Genomic DNA, 21,042 nt, shown 5'->3' with positions numbered 1-21,042 from the left:
TTTAAATATTTTCACTATCCGTCTTAGTTTAGGAGATAGTAAATAGGTAAACTTACTTTCTTGATGCCCCTCGTATGATGTTCAAATATGTCACCAAGATCATTAGAAGTTTAATTAATGTTAGTTCTTTTTTTTCTTTTCTTATGAAAGAGTGTCTTTTTCTGGCCCTTCAAGTAAAGTCATCGTTTAAAAAAAATTTTTTGAAGTTAGTAGGTTTATACTTTTCTAAAATAAACATAATTAAAGATTATTGTGAATATATACATTCATAAAAACATTGACTCCTAAATTGGCGCTTCTGTCAAGATAAGGAGCTGGGGGTTAAAGAAGAAAGTATTAATCAAATATATCCCTCTCTCCCTATTCCATTGCAATATGTTTAAGTAAAAAGACCTTCGCAGTGTCATGGCCTCAAAATTATATGTAAATAAATGCTACTGAAAGTAGGTGCAGTGCCTGCCAGAATCAGGAAAATTCATGGTTAAGCCTGCTGTCTATAGTAACATTTAGATGTTTCTCAAGTTTCAACACCTCTCGTAATTTATCCTCAAAAAGGTTGTATGTATTTGTCCATGTTTGAAAAATTGACGCAATTCTGTGTTTACTGGTATGAATTTCAAGGTCTCCAGTCTCCGTTCTACTACGATCACTATCATGAACTTTTGAATTTTGGCTGATGCTTCAGATGACATAAATAGGTACATTTTCTTTACTTCTTAAGTTTCTGAAAATGGCCTTAACTTAATGTTTTTCACAATTTTATGCTTCTGTTATTTTGACCACTCAGGGTGGATGAAGAATTGAAGAAGAGAAGAAGAATGGCACAGGCAGAAATAGGTTTTTTGTCCCCAGTAAGATCTTTAAAGGACGACAGTCCAACCTTATGAGAAAAGTGGGCCCGGTTAAATCGGCTGATTTTTTTATATGTTGTAGGTCTTAGCCTACTTATTAAAAGTTTCAACGGGTGTTTCTTCCTATCTCGAAGTTTTACCCCACATTTTGGGGATCCAAGTCGCCAATTCAGCGTATAATTGGTAGTTTTGACACCCGGGTTCATTGGTCGCCTTTAAGATTCTTTAATGGTTTGTCAAGTCTATTCCATCCTCTGAATAGGCTAGAGACCATCCGAACTCAAAAACTGATTGAACTCAAACCAAAATTTAGTTCCAGCTTGAAATTATGACAAAAACGCACTATATTTTCGTCCAATAATCTTAATTATGAGCTGACATACGGTATTTCGTACGCAAATGCCGTATATCAGCTCAAAATTAAGATACTTGGACGAAATTCTAGTGCGTTTTTATCATTTTTTCACGCTAGAACTAATTTTCACGCCAAAAGGTGAATTTCTCAGCGAGAAAAAAATTTCGGTCCGGGTACAAGGGCTCATTAAGGAGGGATTAGGGGTGCCCATTGTTCCTACCCTCACAATGGACGGGTTGTCGGCCTATGGTCGCTGAACAAAAGAGGGTGTCCGGCGAGCGGTCGGGGCACCCGAGTCCAAGACTGCTGCGTTGCTATTTACGGGTTTTAATGCTGAATGATAAAAAGTCTCAGGTTTCGTGAAATGGACTATGGTTTAATTCATGTTTCTATTGCTTTATTTTTGCAGGATGTGCAATGGAATGATCTAGACTACATGGATCGAAATAATGATTTTACAAGAAATAAAAAAGAGTTTGCAAAATTACCAGAATTCATAGAAAATTTGCATTCCATGGGAATGCATTACGTGCCAATTCTGGATCCTGGAGTGAGTGCTGCTGAGCCAAGAGGCACATATCCGCCTTTTGATGAAGGCCTCGCCGATCAGGTGTTTATAAAAAATGAGAGTGGACTCCCTCTTGTAGGCAGAGTAAGTTTTGCCCTTTCTCAAGGGTGTGAATAACTTTCAGTAAGAGCTGTACCCACCTTACACTAAGTCTTGGAATCTTATATTTAAGTACAGGAGGATATACTTTTATTTACGTTCCAGGATTTCCTTGAGTACACTTCAAACACTCACCGTTACATGATTCTTGAGTGCCTGTGCCCTAAAAACAATCTAAAAATTTGACAGCTGAGAACAACCTCTAAAACTGCCTCTATAATTGTGGCAGCACCAGCATATTCTCAAATCATGCCCATGATGAGTCTTCCATGCTTAATTTATCGAAATGCTTATTGTACACCTGAAGAGACTTATCATGAACATTGAATGTAAATCAAGAATTGGAGCTGGGGGTTGTAGTAGGGTACTTTTTAATAGGTTTCTGGCCAATTTCAAAATGGGTTATTGGAGCTCCTCGAAAAATAAAAGCATTTTTGTAGTTTTGAAGGGTAAGATAGCAAGATTGGCCTAGGGGTGACAAATTAAACCCTTTTTTCTCGTCTTGCCTTGACTAAACTGCATTTTAAATATGTTGATTCCTGATATGAGATGCAGCTTTTCTGAAATTCCTATGCCCGAGAATTTTTTTTTGCCTCGGTGGTGGCATTGCAAGGTTGCGGACTTCAAAATATCAAATTTTTTGATAAAATGAAATTTTCGAGGTGAGGTTTCGTGCGAAATTTTATTATAAATGTGCAATGCCAGAGTTTTCAGTAAGAATGTGCGTATTTGAATAATTTTAAATGACAGTGTTACCAGTTCTACAATGTAAAACACGTTAAAATTACCTGAATCGCGTTGCAGCTTCAAGCTTTGGGTTCCTCTTCTTCTGTTGAGTCAGCTGGACGCATCATGTAAATAACTCCAACAGTTTCATAGTATTTCAATGCATAAAATACGGCAGTATCATAATAATCTATTCCGAACCAAATGAAATCCCAAGACTCAAAGCTGCAACAGGACTCAGGTCATTTTAACAAGTTTTACATCGTGGAACTGGCAACATTGTAATTTGAAATCGTGCAATTAAGCCTTTTCTAATTGAAATCTCAGAGAATGCGCATTTTTTGTAAAACTTTACAGGAAATCTCCCCTCGACACTTTTAGTTACTTATAAGTCCGCAACCTGGCATTGCCGCCATGGAGGCAAAAAAAATTTCATGAGCGTAAGAATTCCAAATAAGCTGCGTCTAATACCAGGAATCAACATACAGTTCAGTCGAGGCAGGATCAGAGAAAAAGGTTTTAAACGTCACCCCTAGGCCCATCTTGCTATTTTACCTCTAAAAATCCACAAAAGTCCCTTATTTTTCCAGTAGCTCTAGTAACCTATTTCAAAATTGCTACAGGGACAAGAAATTCAACGGTCAAAATTTCAGGACTGTTGCACCTCATACTAAGGAACACTATATAAAAAATTCAGATCATTCAAGACAAGGATAAAGGAGGGGGGGGGTGTTCTATGTGTCACCCCTAGGCCCATTTTGCTATTATACAAAACCTGAATAATGCAATTATTTTTCGAAGAGCTCCTATGACCTATTTCGAAATAAGTCAAAAACCCATCAAGGAGTACTTTACTGCAACCTTCAGCTCGAATTTTTTATGTTCATTCCAACTTCACAATAAGTCTTTTCAGGCGCACAGTGAGTACACTGTCATCACTAAGTGATAAAATTCAGTTTGCTAATTTTGCAAAAAAAAAAGAAGAAAAAACCTTCAATCAATTAGCACAAAAATTAATTGAAAAATTTGAAATGCAAAGATCTTCTTTTGAAATGCAAAGATCTATTGATATGTTACTCTGGCACTTTTTTAGGTATCCCAGTTTACATCAAAACATAAGTGCTTTTTTAATCATGCAGTGTACTGTTCTAGCAATAATTTTTTCTGGGAGTAGTCAATGTCAGTCTGCTTTGATGACAAATTGTGTTCCTCATATTGGCATTTTTTCCTTAGGTACATTATTTCACAAAACAAAATCTCTTGGAATAGTCCAGGGACCTTCAACCTTACATTTTAGGAAAGAAGTGCTGAAGTAACTGTTATCGTGAATTTCTGACTCACAGTGTCGAAGGCTTCTTTCGTTACTCAGACTCTGGTGCTAAGTCCGAGTATATTCTATCATTTGATCATCTTTCTCTTCTCCTTCTTCTACGGACGATTAGGGCGTACTAGTATGGAGCACACTAACTCATATAAATATTACAAAGTCCAAAAACACTTAAAAAATAAAGGATTTGTCAAATCAATAAGAAGCAGCAATATCAGTCATCCTCAGAAGAAGAGAGCTAACTTAGTGACCATCCTTAAACGGTCGTCCAGCTAATATTTTCTTGAAGGGTTGTCCTGTCATACAAATTTTCACTAGTCTCTCCTCAACCATTCGGTCAACGACCACGTCTCTATTCTCACACTGGTTGACTTGGCTACACCTTGCATACCACAAGCATCCCTGATGATCAATTTTTCTTATGGCATCAATCACTTTTTGCAAGTTTCCGTAAAAATTGTCTCTTTTCTGCTTCCTTCTTCCCGTATCTGGTGCGTGAACTGATATTAGGTTCAACCTCTCACAGCCGAGGTTCATCTGTAGAAGGAGTAGCCTTTCATCAACATATTTAATAGCAGTGATACTGCTAACAAGATTTTTTATGAATTAGTATTCCAACACTGGCAAATGCTCTATCATTTTTATTAGCACCCCTGTAGAAAATCTGGTAATTTTCACATGCCACACTGCCAGCGCCTTTTCTTCTTATTTCATTTAGAGGACAGATGTCAGTGTTTCTTTCCTATATCTCTACGACAATTTCTTGTTCTCTATTATTCCATGATTTCTTGTTCCACGAAACAATTCTCTATTGTCAAACCATTTTAATCCGTTTTGTCTGTATTCCTTAAATTTCTTAGTGGTAAATCCGTTATAGTCTGGTACCAAGTTCTTTTATTTTTCCTTTGAGCAGATTTGGTGTTTTGCCGGAGGCAGGTTGTTAGCCTCACCTCCAAACCCTCCTTCGTAGCCCGGGCTTGGGACTGGCAGTACTACCTGGAAGACAGCACAGGCGGAGTTGTTATTACCAATCTCATTTATTCAAATCTACTTTAAAAGGAAATGATGCAATAGCTTTGTAAATTAATTCTGATGAATTTTTTGCAGTTCTCCTTCTTGATGATATTACAGTTGAACTAAAAATGTGTGGAAAAGTTTCTTCCCCATAAACACTAAATTGATGGTGTAACTAAAATTCTGCATTTTTCATGGCTCTGTTAAAGATTTTCTAGTATATTTTATCGTGTTGAAGAACAACCAATAATAATATTTGCTTGAAATGTATAATTTGTCTATACTCTTTAATGGTCATTCTTTGAAAATGGTATTCTGTAATAGATATGCAAGGTAATAAACTATTGGAAAAATTAAACGAGCGGAAATTTTGAAACTCTGTAACTGGGCCATGGAAAGTTCCTAGCCCTCTTATTTTTCAGAACGCCTCTCTCATTTTGCAAGGCCCCTCTCCCCAAACATTTTTCAAGTGATTATCCCTTTTTGCGATTCAGAGGAAAATTGCCTCAATTTTACTAGTTACACCCTTTTCATTGCAATCTTGGAAAAAAACATGTGTACACAACATATTCCTTCACATCACAGGCCTTGCGATGCAAGGTCAGGACGTTTCTGCAGTCTGCACCCTTGCTTTACAACGCAAGTAAGTGTCCATTACATAGCCTAGAAGTACAATTATTTGGTTGTATCATTGTATTCCACCCTTTTCTTATTATCTCCTTGACTCATTCCAGTTCCAAAGAAAATCTACTGTCCTTTGCTTTTGATAATATTTTCCTCTGATTGTCTTTAGGTATGGAGCCAAGGCGCAACTGTGTGGCCTGACTTTACCAACCAAAATACTATTACTTATTGGCTAAATCAGCTGAAGCGCCTGCATGAGGATATACCATTCGATGGTCTTTGGATTGTGAGTTGTCTTCGATTATTTTTAGACAAGTGTTGCCAATGCGCGAATCAGACACAAAGTTGTGCGTTTGCTTACTATTGAACCATGATGTAGCCTCTAAATTAGTTTCTTAGTATGAAACCTTTGAAGTCCAAAAAAAAAACAAGCAACTGGAAAAGAGATTTGGTAGAAGATGGGCCTAAGTAGGGCTAGGGATTTTGCTCTATTGTGCTTGTGGATTTTGCCCCAGGGATTTTTGCCTTAATTTGATTCTGAAGGCTCATAAGTAAGAAATGACAATACCCCTTGTGCATGAATTTAAATATCTCTTCCACTCAAAACAGGTTATCTATTTTCATCCCGTCAAAAATGTAGGACCATAAAAGCGCACAACTTTCAAACTATTTGTAGAAAGAGAAAAACTAGGGGTATGCCTCCTAGCTACTACATGACCTAATTTCCAAAGGGCGCTTTGTCCATTGGCGATTTATCAATTGGGTAACACTGTTTTTCCTCCATTTTAATCCATTAAACTTATGAATTCTTTATGTACATTTAAATGGAAAAAAAGTGTGTTCCCAACTTGTAAGAATTTCCACTGCTAGTGCCCTGTAATTAAGGAAGTCCAAGTAGGGAGGGCTCATTTAGGGACTTACCCCTATTGACCCGCAAAAGTCATGAAAATCTGCATGTTAGAACTCCAGAACTAAGCGTTCTCTCCTTGTTGAAACGTTGCCTACGAGAATGGAGAGGCCGTAACTAGTCAGTTTTGTGACGTCAAGCTAGTAGATATTTTCCGAAAACAACAAGCATCTCTGGGTCATCGGTGCATCAATGAGTGAGGCAGTCGCTGCAAGGACCAATCAGAGTGGCCCTCGATCGGCCGAAGTTGCGCAAGCGGCCCGTTGAGTGGAGTAACGATTTTCGGTATTACGCTTTCATTTCCTCGATTTTTACACAATGTCACAAATGAGTTAGTTAGTTTTCTAAAGTGAAATTTCATCCTCTTTCGAAAGGGTCCTTATAAAATTTTGCGTCTGATCAACCCTGAAAAAGATATCGGCGAGAAATCATCTCGCGGCAAGTGTTCTCCCGTAAGAACGGCCGTTAAACCGCGGCCAAGTTTCATCAACTAGTGTGACGTCACAGAATCGTAGTTACGGGCTCTCCATTCTCGTAGGCAACGGTTGGAACTCCAAAATAATCAAGTGGCCGATTTGAAAAACCTCTCCTACCTGCTGGAAACAACATATAGTCGGCGGAGGGGGAAATTTGTTTGAACAAAAACTTCTTCGGGGCCCATTGTGTGAGACACGGAAGTACAAGAAAAAAATAAATTCCCTTCTTCGCTGTCTACCTTTCATAATTATATAGTTTTTTATCTTTCCTGAAAAATTAGGTTGGAGTGACTTGTGTGATTTTTGGAAATGCGCAATCAAAAAGGATCGCTCAATTTTCTCTTTGTCTTCTTTGTCTACCAATTTCAATCATCAGCCTACTGCATAATTCATCTTCAGAAAGTTTCCGGGGCCCTCATAATTTAGTTCATTTTATTTTCTATCAGGATATGAATGAACCCTCGAATTTTGTGGATGGCTCGCTGCGCGGTTGTGAAAACAACCCTTGGGACAACCCACCGTATACCCCTATTGTCGAAGGAGGCCATTTGAACTTCAAAACGATATGCATGAATGCTGAACAATATCTGGGCAAACACTACCAACTTCATAACGTACATGGCTTTTCAGAGGCTATAGCGTCCAACTTGTGAGAACACTGTCATATTTCTTAAAAAATTCTGTCTCTATTTCATGCAAAGGGCCTGTTCCAAACTTTTGCTAGAGCAGAGGTAAGAATTGTTCCTCATTGAAAATGTTTCAAAAAGAACAATGAGCGCATCGGCAAAGTCTGAAATGCACTCATAACTTCACAATCTGCGTAAGAAATTTACGTTTTTTTAGTTTTCCGCTCCCAAAACAATACTACGGCACAGTTGAACATTTTGTTAGAGGAGTCGCTCCATCGTCAGCAATATTCATCATGGCCAACGCTTCCGCAGTTCCGCGCGTAATCTGAGGAGAGATCAAGGTCAATGAAGAGTCTTGGGCGAGGAAAATATGAACGTAAACATGCCGATTGTTATCTAGTCTAATCCTGTTCAGGTGTTATCTCGTCCCATCACACGTGTTTTGGCGAATTAGCGTCGGCCATGATGAATATTGCCGATGATGGGACGACTCCTCAAACAAAATGCTCACCTGTGCCGTAGTATCGTTTTTGAAGCGGGAAGCTCAAAAAACCGCAAATTTCTTATGCAGATTGTGAAGGTATGAGCGCATTTCAGACTGTGCCGATTCACTCATCGTGATTTTTGAGGCATCATCTATAAGATACAACTCTTAGCTTTGCTCTAGCAAAAGTTTGTAACAGGCCCAATGCAATGCATTGAACATCTACATTCAGGATTTATTCAAGAACTGTAATAACTCTATGCTGAAAATTAATTGATCCATGAGCTATATCAGCAGTTTCCAACCTTTTTCGCCACAGACAACATGTTGAGCCAAGGTTAAGGCCATTGACCGCCAATAAAAATTAACACCATTTTTTTTTTATCTACTCAGTAGTGGTAGAAAACACAATTCTAAAGAAGTTCTTGTTTTCAGATGTAGGTTAGGATTAATCAACAAGCACTCCGTTTTTCTGTGGCAAAAGAAAAAAGTATATTTATTAACTTGTCCAAGTCTTGCTCTAATGAAAGCCTGTGAATTCAAAGTAAATCTGCGGACCCTTGAAATTCGATTCAGCAAGCAACCATTGTATTGCCGTCGAGAAACAAGAAAATAGAGATGAAAAATTGGTGGTACCTTGGGTTATTCATGCCATCTTACATGCATTTAAGTAAAAATTCGTCACATAACTTTTTATTGAAAATTCCTCCATCCCCTGTAGAAGCACTGCATGATAATAGTGGAAACAATCCGACCCCCTATTACATAACAATTTAATTAGTAATTAAATGAATGATCTTACTGCTTACCAGTCTTTTGGACTTTATCACAAAAGTGTTTTCTTATCATTTAATATACTGGGTGATCCAAAAGTCCCTTCCACCCCCTCTAACTTTTTACCTAATTGAGGTAAGGATTTGAAACTTGGGGGATATTCCTAGGTCAAAGGGAGCTACTTTTTGGCCCCCCTAAAATTTTCAGGGGGGCCCCCTTGGGGGGGGGGGGGGGCAACAGCCCCCAACTTTAAATTTTCAAATGGGAAGACCCCCTTTGTGATAGCTCGTTCGAAAGAGCATAAAAAAAGAAAACTTTTCGCGCAAACCGGAAGTCAACATCTCAAACTGTTTCAAAATGGCGGCCGGTTAAAGTTCAAAATGGCCGAAAATTCACACCGGTTATTTGTTGATGGATTTGCGCGAAAATCGGTCTGTAGAGGTATTTTAACACGAGAAAAACGAATTTGACGTTAGATTTTCAAAAAAACCAAAATTTCCAAAATGGCCGCCGGTTAAAGTTTAAAATGGCCCAAAATTTTCACCTTGGTTTTTTCCTGATGGATTTGCCTAAAACTTGGAATTTGAGAGTATATTGGCATAAGATAAACAAATTTGAACTTAGATTTATAAAAAAATCAATTTTTGGTCATTTTGAACTTTAACCGGCGGCCATTTTGGAAATTTTGGTTTTTTTTTAAAATCTAACGTCAAATTCGTTTTTCTCGTGTCAAAATACCCCTTCATGCCGATTTTCGCGCAAATCCATCAACAAATAACTGGTGTGAATTTTCGGCCATTTTGAACTTTAACCGGCCGCCATTTTGACTTCGGGTTTGCGCGAAAAGTTTTCTTTTTTTATGCTCTTTCGAACGAGCTATCACAAAGGGGGTCTTCCCATTTGAAAATTTAAAGTTGGGGGCCATTGCCCCCCCCCCCCCCAAGGGGGCCCCCCTGAAAATTTTAGGGGGGCCAAAAAGTAGCTCCCTTTGACCTAGGAATATCCCCCAAGTTTCAAATCTTTACCTCAATTCGGTAAAAAGTTAGAGGGGGTGGAAGGGACTTTTGGATCACCCTGTACACACAGAGTCTCTTAGTGCTTTCACTGAGTACCAAAAATTTTAATCATCGTCAATTTTCACTCTTTGATAAAAGTATGAATGTTTTGATAGTGCCTTAACAGAAATTCGAAACAAGAGACCCTTCATAATTTCAAGATCAACTTTTGCTGGCCAAGGTAAATTCTCAGGCCACTGGACTGGTGATGTCTTCTCCACTTGGAATGATATGAAGCATTCAGTTGCAGGTGTGTGAATGAAAAGAATATTACAGGTTGTTTTGTACTCCTTCACAATCATATGCCCTAGTAGATTCATCCTCTTGCTTTATTTACTTACATTTGTGTATCCTGCTGGCTGAGTTTTTGTTGATGTCATGTCTCAATCTGATTATGTGATCTGTCAGTGAGGAATGTTCAGTTTTTTCTGGTGTGAGTTGGCTATACTGGGTGTCAATAAGTCCGAAATTTTTGGAAAGTCTAGAAATAGTATTGATTTTTAAGGGTAACGGGATATTGTTTTTTGGGCGCTAGTGAGGAGTCAATACGTAATTAGGACACTACATGATTTTATTAAAAGCAAATGATACTGGATAGAGGGTTTAGCGTTGACTGGTCAGGGATCGACCTTGGGCAAGCACAGTCCTGGGAGAGGAATTTTTTTCTTATGTAAATACATGTGACACTCTTGGTCTTATTGTTAGTCATCATCTTTACATGGTTGCCAATAGTAATATATTCTTAATCATATCATTCAACACATCCCGCATAATCTTGGCAAACTTTACATGGTTGTCGAGATAAATTTACATTAGCACTTATGATAACTCAACATTCCGCCATGATCTGGACATACCATCTTACACTTATTATTTAAGAATCATATTTGTAAATCCTGTAAATTTTTGCATGGATAAGGGCTTAGTGAGCGTTCGTTATCAACCTTTGTCCAGTGCAGACGCACAGTCTATTGAGCTCCCTTAGCTGTGCAACAAATCTGAAGTGTTGTTTGGCTGCTTAGCAGCGATGTGAGTATACTCGCTGCGTTGTGGGGCTTTGCCCTGACACTTTTCTGGACTTGGAACTTTCTCATTTTAAATATTACTTTGTTTAATCTGTGTATATAAACTTTAAGAATGCCTTTCTATTATACCCACAAGTCTAACCACCCTCAGCGTAGTCTTGTATACGCCTACAGATTTCTGTGTGTACAACTGTACACAGGAATTTTGTTCTTCAGTGTAAAACTTGCACAAACAATATTGACAATTGTCAATGTACTCACGCCATTATTTGGACTAAATTTTCAATGTGCTCCCAATGTGTGCAATTGCATTCATCGGACTCTACTTGTATACCACTGAAGGGAGGATCTGATTTTCCTGTCGATTATCTATCAGATGACAGAGATGAAAAAGCCTACGAGAATTACAAGTTAACTGTAATCAAAAAGGTACTGGACACCAGCCCTCCTTCTACAACCACAACCTCAGAACCTATGGAAGAAACTACAACATCTGTATCGAAGATGAGCCTCAGCAATTCTGACAAGAACGCCGACAAAAATAGTGATTGGACTGTAGTGCATAGTGAAAGAAAGATTAATGTTAGCTCTAAGTACTCTCAAGTAAAAACTATAAATAAGAAAGGAAAAAAAGAAATTGTTTTTTCTCAATCTTGAGGTGTCAAAGCACAAACTGTTAATAGTGATAGTAATAATTTTAGTGTACTAGATACAGAAAAACGGGATAAATAGGTAGTCAACCCCCCCCCCCTCTCCTCCCCTCTTTTTTTCTGGAGTAGGGAAATCTCTTTTTTTAAAAAAAAATCGTTGTTGATCCTTTAGTACAGGATTCAAAAATGCAGATTATTAACAAAGCTCAAGTGAAGATCGTAGTTAAAAACCAAGAGGAGTTTAATACTCTATTAAATCACTTCAAATCTGAAAAGATTAGTTTCCATACGTTTCAATACAGGGAAAACAAAATTATCAGATGAATGATTAGAGGCCTCCCTATCGATTTCTCAATCGAAGACAGTAAGTCCTCATTAGTCTCGCAAGGCCTATCAGTAACATCAGTTACTCAGATAAGGCATTTCTACCAAGGCTCCAATGCCACTATTTTTATTCGAAGCTAATGCGACCTTAAATGTTGCAAAAAAGCTTGAGAAAATCAATTCTATTGATAATTTAATTATTTAAATTGAGTATCCTGTAAAGAATAAAATTATAGCCCAGTGTCATAACTGCATGTCATACAGGCACACAAAAAGATACTGCTTTAGACAGTCGAGGTGCGTGATCTGCGGCGAATTTCACGCCTCAGATCAATGCACCCGCAAAAAAGAATTTCTTGAAAACAATACACCCCTTGTTCCCACCTGCACCTTTTGTGGCAGTCAACATTTCGGAAACTGTAAGGGCTGTAAAGTTTATAAAGACATTAAGAAAAAAAAGACTCTCCAAGTTCGTCAACCATAAAGTGGTTCCTCCCACTAATCTTACAAACGTTGTAAATAGTCAAAAAAATGCAGCCAGTTGTGCAAATGCAGTGAGAGGTAACTCTCATAATGAAACTAATAAACAGACAAGTAATAACGCTAATAAGACTTATCATGAACTTGATAAGCGCCTAAGCACCTTAGAGCGACTCGTCACGGTTCAAGCCGAACAAATTTTGAATCTTTTATCCACTCTAAGCACATTAGTGCAGCAAAAAATTGGTATGTTATCACCTTAAATTAATCATCCATTAATCTTACAGTTTCTCTTTACAGTGGATGTACTTTTTTTCTACTTTTAATTTATTATAATAAGTAACTATCATGTTGTTACTTTTTCTATACAATACCTATAATTTAAATTAATTGTTCATATTTCTGAATTGGAAGCTAACAATAAATCATATCTTTGGAAGAAAAAAAAAAAAAAAAAAAAAAAAAAAAAAAAAAAAAAAATTGAGCACATCAGCAACTTGCTGATTGGTTGGACCGTATATAGTATCATTAATTTTCTCTGTAAACTTCTCATCATCAAAATGATATCTTACGTCTATGTGTATTGAATTGCCCTTTTTTGACAACTTTGATGGTTCCTTGCTTGTCTTATTTCAATACGCATTTTATATTTTAACCTGTCAATTCTTCAGCAGAAGTCCTAAAAAAGAATACATTTTTCAAGCAATCTGCCGAAGCAATATAATTACTTTCTGTTGATGATGTGGCAAATATGGGTTGTCTTTGAGAAGCCCAGGTAACAGGATTTTTGTTTAAAAATACCACAAATCCTGATGTACTGCGCCTTGTTCCTAAATTGTCTGCGTAGCTGACATCACTGTAAGCTGAGAGTGTTATCTCTGTTTTATTCATATTTGACCTAATTAAAACAAATACCATCTTTAGCTGTACCTTTCAAATGTTTCATCTCTTTTCACAACGTCAATATCGCTTTTCTCGGGTTTCTCCATGTGGTGGCTGGCATAACTTGCTGAGAAAGAAATATCAGGGCTCGTCTTATCACTTAAATAGAGCAAACTACCAACGGCCTACCTAATGGAAAATTATCAATGATATTTCCGAATCTTTCTACCATTTGTCCGGGCTCCTTAAGTGTCGCCACAGTTTTTGCTTCACTCATGTTAAAGGAATCTATGACAGAGTTGATACAGGCTTCTTGCGATAATTTTATTGAGTCACACCCTGTCTTTATTTTAATGTTTAAGTAACTCGTGGGATTTAATTCATCCTTTAGCTTAAACTCTCTCTGCATGGATTGCATTAGTTGAATTTTCTCTTGCTCATTTTTGTACACTACAAGCAATGCTCGAAACTCACCTTTGAGTTTCAGGAGCCATTTGGCCCATTAAGCTCGATTTTTAGGGGCCATTGAATATTTTTTAGGTGCCAAATTGACATTTTGCCTGTACATCATGGTGCATTTATTGAAAATTTAGAATTTGGTTCTGGCCTTGAAATTTCAAAAAATCACCAAACAGAAAAATTTGGATTCTTTTATGAGGGGATGGGACAATTTTTAGGGTCCATGTTGGTGCAGAGCCTTCATTTTTAAGTGCCATGACTGATTTCTTAGGCGCATTCGGCGCGTTGGCGCCTGTGAGTTTCGTACACTACCAACAAGGCCATCATCAACGTGAATAGCCAAAAAAAGTGTACCTGTTGCATTTTTAAAAACACATCTTTAGGATTTTAATTGTTTTAACCCACATTTTTCAAGAAGATCAGTCATTCTTTTAAACCATTGTAACGGCAATATCTTCAAGTCATAGACGGCCTTCAGCAGTTTAAATATTTTATTCGTATACTTTTTAAAACCTTCAGGTATTTTCATAAAAACGTTATGATGAAGATTTCAATACAGAAAAGCACATTTTACATCAAATTGTAAGAACTTGTACTTAAATTCTGGAGCCGAAGCCAACATAATTTTTATTGAACTTTCATTCGTCACTTGACTAAAAATTTCTTCATAATTAAAGTCAATTTTCTTTTTGTTCTTTTCCTTCAGCATATAAGCGGGCTTTATACTGACCATTGTCCTTAACTCTAAATAGGTACCCAAGTATTAGACGGTATTTTCTTTCCCTCTGCTTCCTTCTCGTCCACTAATTTGTACACATTATTCTCAATCAATGAATATATTTCGTCGTTCATAGCATTTTGCCATTTGTGGCCACCAGGGCTGTTAAATGCGTCAGAAAATGTCAGAAGTATGCAATCACTCGGTACCAGATCACCTTCAAATTGTGTTTGCTTTACTACTCTTCCTGTTTTGTCAGCACAGTCGCATTATGGATCGTTTCCTCAAATGAACCACAAAAAACAGACCAATCAGATAGACTTTTACCGTTGAATTTTGGTGATTCGATTTTTGGTAATTTAAAATGAGAATGCAGATTTACCGAAGGTCTCGGAGAATTTCTGAAAGAACTGATAACAGAAGCTGCTGCATGCTTCACAGGTAAATAAAGTTTCTGAGCTTCCTCAATCAAGTCATCTAACTTCCCCTGCCAAATTACCTCTTCTTCCAGATGGTCCACGTTCGTGACAATTTTGTCTTGAAATTTTTTCAACCTTCCAATGGACCAATCAAACTCCCTCTTATTATCGGTTGTTACCTCTTGTAATGGTTTTTCGATCCTTCAAATGTATCAGCATTTGTCGCTTTTTAAGTAAAGGATTATTTGTAATTTCGGGAGGAATGGTGAACGAGTTTCTAGATGAATGAGATGAGTGAACGGAAAGAGGACAAGAAGAGGACCTTTTAAAGGGACCACTGGCATGCAATAGTGTAGCTTTGCGAAAATAAACAGTATCAAAACTTTTTCTCGGTAAATGAGTTTCACTTTGACTCTCCACTCCGAGATTAAATTCAGATTGCATAATTGTTACTTGATTATTGATTCACAGTTCCCAATGAGTAAGTCGGTTACAGTGTTGGCGAAGGAGGCGAACAGATGATATCAACAACAAGACATAACCCCAAATCACCGTCAAATAACGTTGCTCTTAGAATCTTTTAGGTTATGAATTTTTACTACTACCAAGAAAAGAAAAATAAGGACAGGCTTGGAGCAACTTCACCAATTTTGACGATTTGAGATTCTGGGAGAGCATAGATTTTGACCAGTCGATGGACTGCCCCTTTTTGATACGTTCAGAGGGGGATCCGTTGAAAATGCGCCGAGCAGGGAAGGAAGAGGAGGGACGTGATAGGTCGTCCGAAGTTAAACGTTGAGCACCTGTACAATATTTTCAACTTTCCCGGGCTTCGGTAGTGAATGAAGTTTTTAAGGAATTTAGATTCTCGGAATAAAAGAGCGGAATTTTAATTCTGTAAATTACCTTGTTTAATTTGGACAGAGACACAATTTATAGGATTGGAAAAAAAGTTAGGAGAGAGTAAATCGGAAAATGATGACTTTAACTATGAAAGATGAAGCTGCACTAGACTTTTACGTCAACGTCATAATAACCGAAAGAAGACCCACTCCATTACACCGATTAAATGACTCAAAAATTCTTACTTAAACCCCGACTTTTGGAAAAGGCGCAGGGGAAGAGCTCCAGGAGCATGAAATTTTGGATACCTTAGGGTTGATTCCTTATTTGCCTCCACAGTGCTGGACTTCGTCGGACCTAAAACAAGTGAAAAAGGCCCAGTACGGTAAGTCTGGGCTCCTCTGTATTTTCGGAGGAGCTAAAAAGCGAAACTTACGTATCGGGGTACGCTCATACAAGAAACATAGGAAACTCAATAAACCCTATTATGAAAGTTTTGTTAAAGGTATTTTATCAAGGCCCAATGATAAGGTCCATGTTACATATCGGCACGTTCTTATATCTTGCATCACAACATCGCAACAAGGGTGATTCGTGACAGTCTGATTTTATCAGATCAATTTCGAATCGATATTTCCAGTCTCAACTTAATGAAAAAGCTTGAGGAACCTGGAGACATTACGATATTATAACCCTGTTATGTCATTCATGTCACCTCCTTAGCACCGAGCATTGATGATTCTCTCTTGAAGGAAACCTTGTTTTGGTTACAGAGTTGATGCTGTTAAAATTTGCCTTTGCTTTTACAGATATAATGAGTTTCAACTTATTTGGCATCCCAATGGTTGGAGCAGATATATGCGGCTTCAATGGTAACACGACAGCCGATCTTTGTCAGCGATGGTTACAACTAGGTGCTTTCTATCCTTTTTCAAGAACTCATAATAGTGATGACTGTATCGTAAGTGAAGTACCAAGAAATTTTTCTTTTTCTTTTCTTAAATCAAAAGACAGTCCTTTAAGCTTTGTGATCTGTCACAGGTTTTGCCCTGAATACAAGTTTAAATGCATTGAATGGTAGTAGCAGTAGAGTAAGATTCTAAGATCAAAACTATAGCATTCACTAGAAAAGGAAAAGAGTACGTGTGAAATGGGTCAATTTTTGCTGGTGATTCATGCCTTTGAGACTTGTCACATTAAATTACAAGCCTTTGTCCCATCTCTTCCTAAAGTTTCAAGTTCCCTAAAATTTTGAGGAGACACTGGAAGAAGTCAAGAGTTCAAAATCAGCAAAATTTTTGTACTCTAAAATGAAGAAGTTTCACAAAGCTTGGTTTATACAGGTGTTTTCATTGTGACGAGAGCTTTCAGAAAATTGTAACATGATAGGGTTTTGTCAACTTTAAACCACTACTAGGGCTCCCCCCCCCCCCAGATGCTACCTTTATCTGAATCTCTTGAATTTTAAAAAAGTACAATGTATTTAACATGGGAGAAAAAAAAAATTAAGGTGGTATTGATTTCATTGTTTTAAAGATAGGATTAAGCATGTTCATAAAAAAGCAAATAGAAAAGACACATGTATGGTTGCTAATCATTACAGTGTAGTCAGGGGGCATACATAACAAAATATACAGGGTGTCCCAAAAGTCCCTTCCACCCCCTCTAAAATTTTACCTAATTGATATTTTGAAACGAAACTTTGGGGATGTTCATCGATCAATGTTAGCTACTTTTGGGGCCCCCCAAAATTTTCGGGCCCCCCGTGGGGAGGGGCTGCGGACCCCAACTTTTTTTTTCAAATAGCAACCCCTATCTTGTGCTACCTCATTCGAAAGAACATAAAAAACTAAGAATTTTGGCGCAAACCGCAGATCAATATCTTAATTTTTGACCGAGTTATGATAGGTCAAAGGTCAAATTTGACCTATTTTCAAAAAATCATAACTCCGGTTCAAATTATCGTAATGAAAAAAATAAAACGGGAAAATTTACCAAATTGTAAGCACTTTTAAGTAAAAATCACAGAAATTACTTCAAACTAATTTTAAGGGGGGTTTCGGACCCCCAAATACGTCAATTCAAAGGTCATTCAATTTTCCCGCGAAATAAGCCAATTTCCCCCGGATTTGCCTCCACATTAGTTCAGTAAGGTCAAAATCAGTTCAACATTACGTTGGCAAGTCCCCAAATTTCGGGAAAAGTTAAAAAAAAAATTTAAACGGTCAAATTTAATCGCACCTTAAATTTCGTTTTTTAAACTTTTCCCGAAATTTGGGGACTTGCCAACGTAATGTTGAACTGATTTTGACCTTACTGAACTAATGTGGAGGCAAATCCGGGGGAAATTGGCTTATTTCGCGGGAAAATTGAATGACCTTTGAATTGACGTATTTGGGGGTCCGAAACCCCTCTTAAAATTAGTTTGAAGTAATTTCTGTGATTTTTACTTAAAATTGCTTACAATTTGGTAAATTTTCCCGTTTTATGTTTTTCATTACGATAATTTGAACCGGAGTTATGATTTTTTGAAAAAAGGTCAAATTTGACCTTTGACCTATCATAACTCGGTCAAAAATTAAGATATTGATCTGCGGTTTGCGCCAAAATTCTTAGTTTTTTATGTTCTTTCGAATGAGGTAGCACAAGATAGGGGTTGCTATTTGAAAAAAAAAGTTGGGGTCCGCAGCCCCTCCCCACGGGGGGGCCCGAAAATTTTGGGGGGCCCCAAAAGTAGCTAACGTTGATCGATGAACATCCCCAAAGTTTCGTTTCAAAATATCAATTAGGTAAAATTTTAGAGGGGGTGGAAGGGACTTTTGGGACACCCTGTATGTCCTGTGTGCACGTTCGTGAAGGCATATTTTGTAATACACCAATCTCTTCGTTTTGACGGCTAAAAAAAGAAAATTAATGATGGCCATCTCAAATTCATGCAAACCCTCCCCCCCCCCCCCAATTCAAGATCGCGGTTCTGGGATGAAAAAAGTTGAAGTTTCCAAATACGCCGTGTCAGGTGTCGATTTTTCTGTATTTTGGATCGTAAAATCCAAATTTTTAGTCGAAAGTTAGCCTTGAGGTCATTTTCAGGCCAAAACCCAAGATGGCGGCCAAAAATACCACTCAGGGGTGCTAATAGACGATTTTAGTGGTGACGTCAAGCGATATTGGTGGTTCGATATCTCGAAAGTCGAAATGTGCCCCAACAAACAAACATAACCTACAAAATGAACAATTAACGAAATAAGCTAAAACTAGACTGAAACCAAACAATTAATCCATGGGACTTTAAAATTATGAAAGCTACTCATTTATCAAAACGTTTGAGATCACAATCACAAGAATTGATTGTAAAATAAGATCGTAATATCATAGACAGTCATCGAGCGAATACCCCTACCCCCCCCCCTGCCTATATCCCGCAGATTCCTCCATGTTCGTTTGTTGGGGCACGTTTCGACTTTCGAGGTATCGAAATGATAACGAGATGTGACGTCACACTAAAATTGTCTATTTGCCTCTGCAGGTGTAGATGCACAGTGAGTATCAATCTTGTTACGTATCAATTGTTTGGTTTGCAGGGTCTTAGAGTCCGAAAATGAGGTCCATTTTTGGCTGTGGCTCTCTGGAAACCCTAAAATCAAATATGGCGCCCAAAATGGCCATCGATTTCACGGCTGGAACACCAATTTAGCGCAGCTATGACAAACAATACGTTCAAAATTAAGTTTTATAGGTCAAGGAGTTTGAAAAGAAGATCAAATGTTTACTCTTATAAAAAATTGAGCCTCCGAATCGAAAATGGCTGCCGACATGGCTGCCAGTTAGAGGCACAGACCGGTAAATGACAATTGATATTCAGGGATTTGCCCAAGAAGGGGTTTCGGTAAGAGCCGTGTTTGGGCACATACCCTGAAATTCCTTAATTCTACGATTTTTTGCTCAATGAAAGTCTAAATTTTACAGAATGTATCATGATTTGGTCATTTACGGCCCATTTGGGGGTCTAATACTGGCCCAAACCTGAGTCCAAAGGCCGATTTTAGCGAAAAATGCGGGTTTCTTGGTATTCGACGCTCTGTTTCATAACAATTCCATCATTTGAAGAGTAAACTTTCCCTCCCGTTTGTTCATTACGGATGTGAGATAGTCATTTTTATCAATTTTCGTCGATGGTAAACCTTGCGCTCATACTTAAAAAGAACTTTTTAGAATTTTTTTGTTTTTCATCATAATTTAGAATGGCATAAAAAGGGCGACTCGTCTGAACTGGAAATAGATTTCTTCGCGGAAAATGTACGTAGCTGGTTAAAACCTTCCAAAAAACTTTTTGGATTAAACCCCCCCCCCTCAAAAAAAGCCTGTGTTGCCATATTTCATTGCCTAAAATCGCAGAAAACGGAGTAATTATTTCAGTATTTGGAGACTGTTCTTCGCCTAGCTCATTCAGCAAAGTTCAAAATCCCTGATTTTTCATACCTTATACGGTCAGATTACTAGTGATGATATACATATTTTCATCCATTATTATTTTATTTATTACACGTATTTATCTAAAGAGACTCCCTTCGCGGCGCGGCACGGTCACATATCATCATCAGAAAAATCTAGAAAAATCCGAGTTGGCCCAGGATAATTTTAGCATTTTTTTAGATTGTGTGCTTGGAATAAATACGTAAGACTTAAATTACAGTATTCAGAGATGCAAGTAGATCATATTTTGTGCCGATATGAAGAACTTGCGTTTGTAGGCGACCCATTATCTCACGAATGTTTGACATGATATTTGCGCATGAAGTTGCAACTTTGAAACGAAGATGAGAATTCTACTATCATCGCGCAGAGAATGTTGTAGTTATCCAAAACTAAAAGTCCATTGGAAGAAAAAGTGCAGCATTGGTTGGAAGGCAACTCTACGGACTCCACGACCCTGAAAACCTAATGATTGATACCTCACTATGCATCTACACCTGTGTAGGCAAATTAGTACCCCTAGATGGTATTTTTGGCCGCCATCTTGGATCTTGGCCTGAAAATGACCACATGGCTAACTTTCGACAAAAAATTCGGATTTTACGATCCAAAATACATAAAAATGGATACCTGACACGGCGTATTTGGAAACATCAAATTTTTTCACCCTAAAACCGCCATCTTGAATTGGGGGGGTGGGGGGTTTGCATGGAATTTGAGATGGCTATCATCAATTTTCTTTTTCTAGACGTCAAAACGAAGGGATGGATGTATTAAAAAATATGCCTTCACAAACTTGCACACGGGAATAATTATGCCCCCTCACTAGTGAAGGTAAATGCACCTACACTCGTTGCTGTGATTTTTTTTTTTTTTTTTT

General features: G+C 37.7%; 1 protein-coding gene across 4 annotated transcripts in view; it reads left to right on the top strand.

The window, feature by feature from the left end:
* Positions 1–21,042, top strand: part of LOC109033364 (lysosomal alpha-glucosidase) — a 115,975-nt gene that overhangs the window by 63,630 nt on the left and 31,303 nt on the right. For all 4 annotated transcript variants that reach the window (XM_072305076.1, XM_072305080.1, XM_072305086.1 and 1 more), the window contains exons 7-11: positions 1,616–1,858; positions 5,734–5,850; positions 7,394–7,596; positions 10,006–10,139; positions 16,499–16,650. In XM_072305076.1, the coding sequence (XP_072161177.1) occupies positions 1,616–1,858; positions 5,734–5,850; positions 7,394–7,596; positions 10,006–10,139; positions 16,499–16,650 (849 nt within the window). The remainder of the gene's footprint in view (positions 1–1,615; positions 1,859–5,733; positions 5,851–7,393; positions 7,597–10,005; positions 10,140–16,498; positions 16,651–21,042) is intronic.

The sequence above is a fragment of the Bemisia tabaci genome, chromosome 1 (assembly GCF_918797505.1).
Source record: "Bemisia tabaci chromosome 1, PGI_BMITA_v3".
Lineage (NCBI taxonomy): Eukaryota > Metazoa > Arthropoda > Insecta > Hemiptera > Aleyrodidae > Bemisia > Bemisia tabaci.
This window is presented reverse-complemented; position numbering and strand designations above follow the sequence as displayed.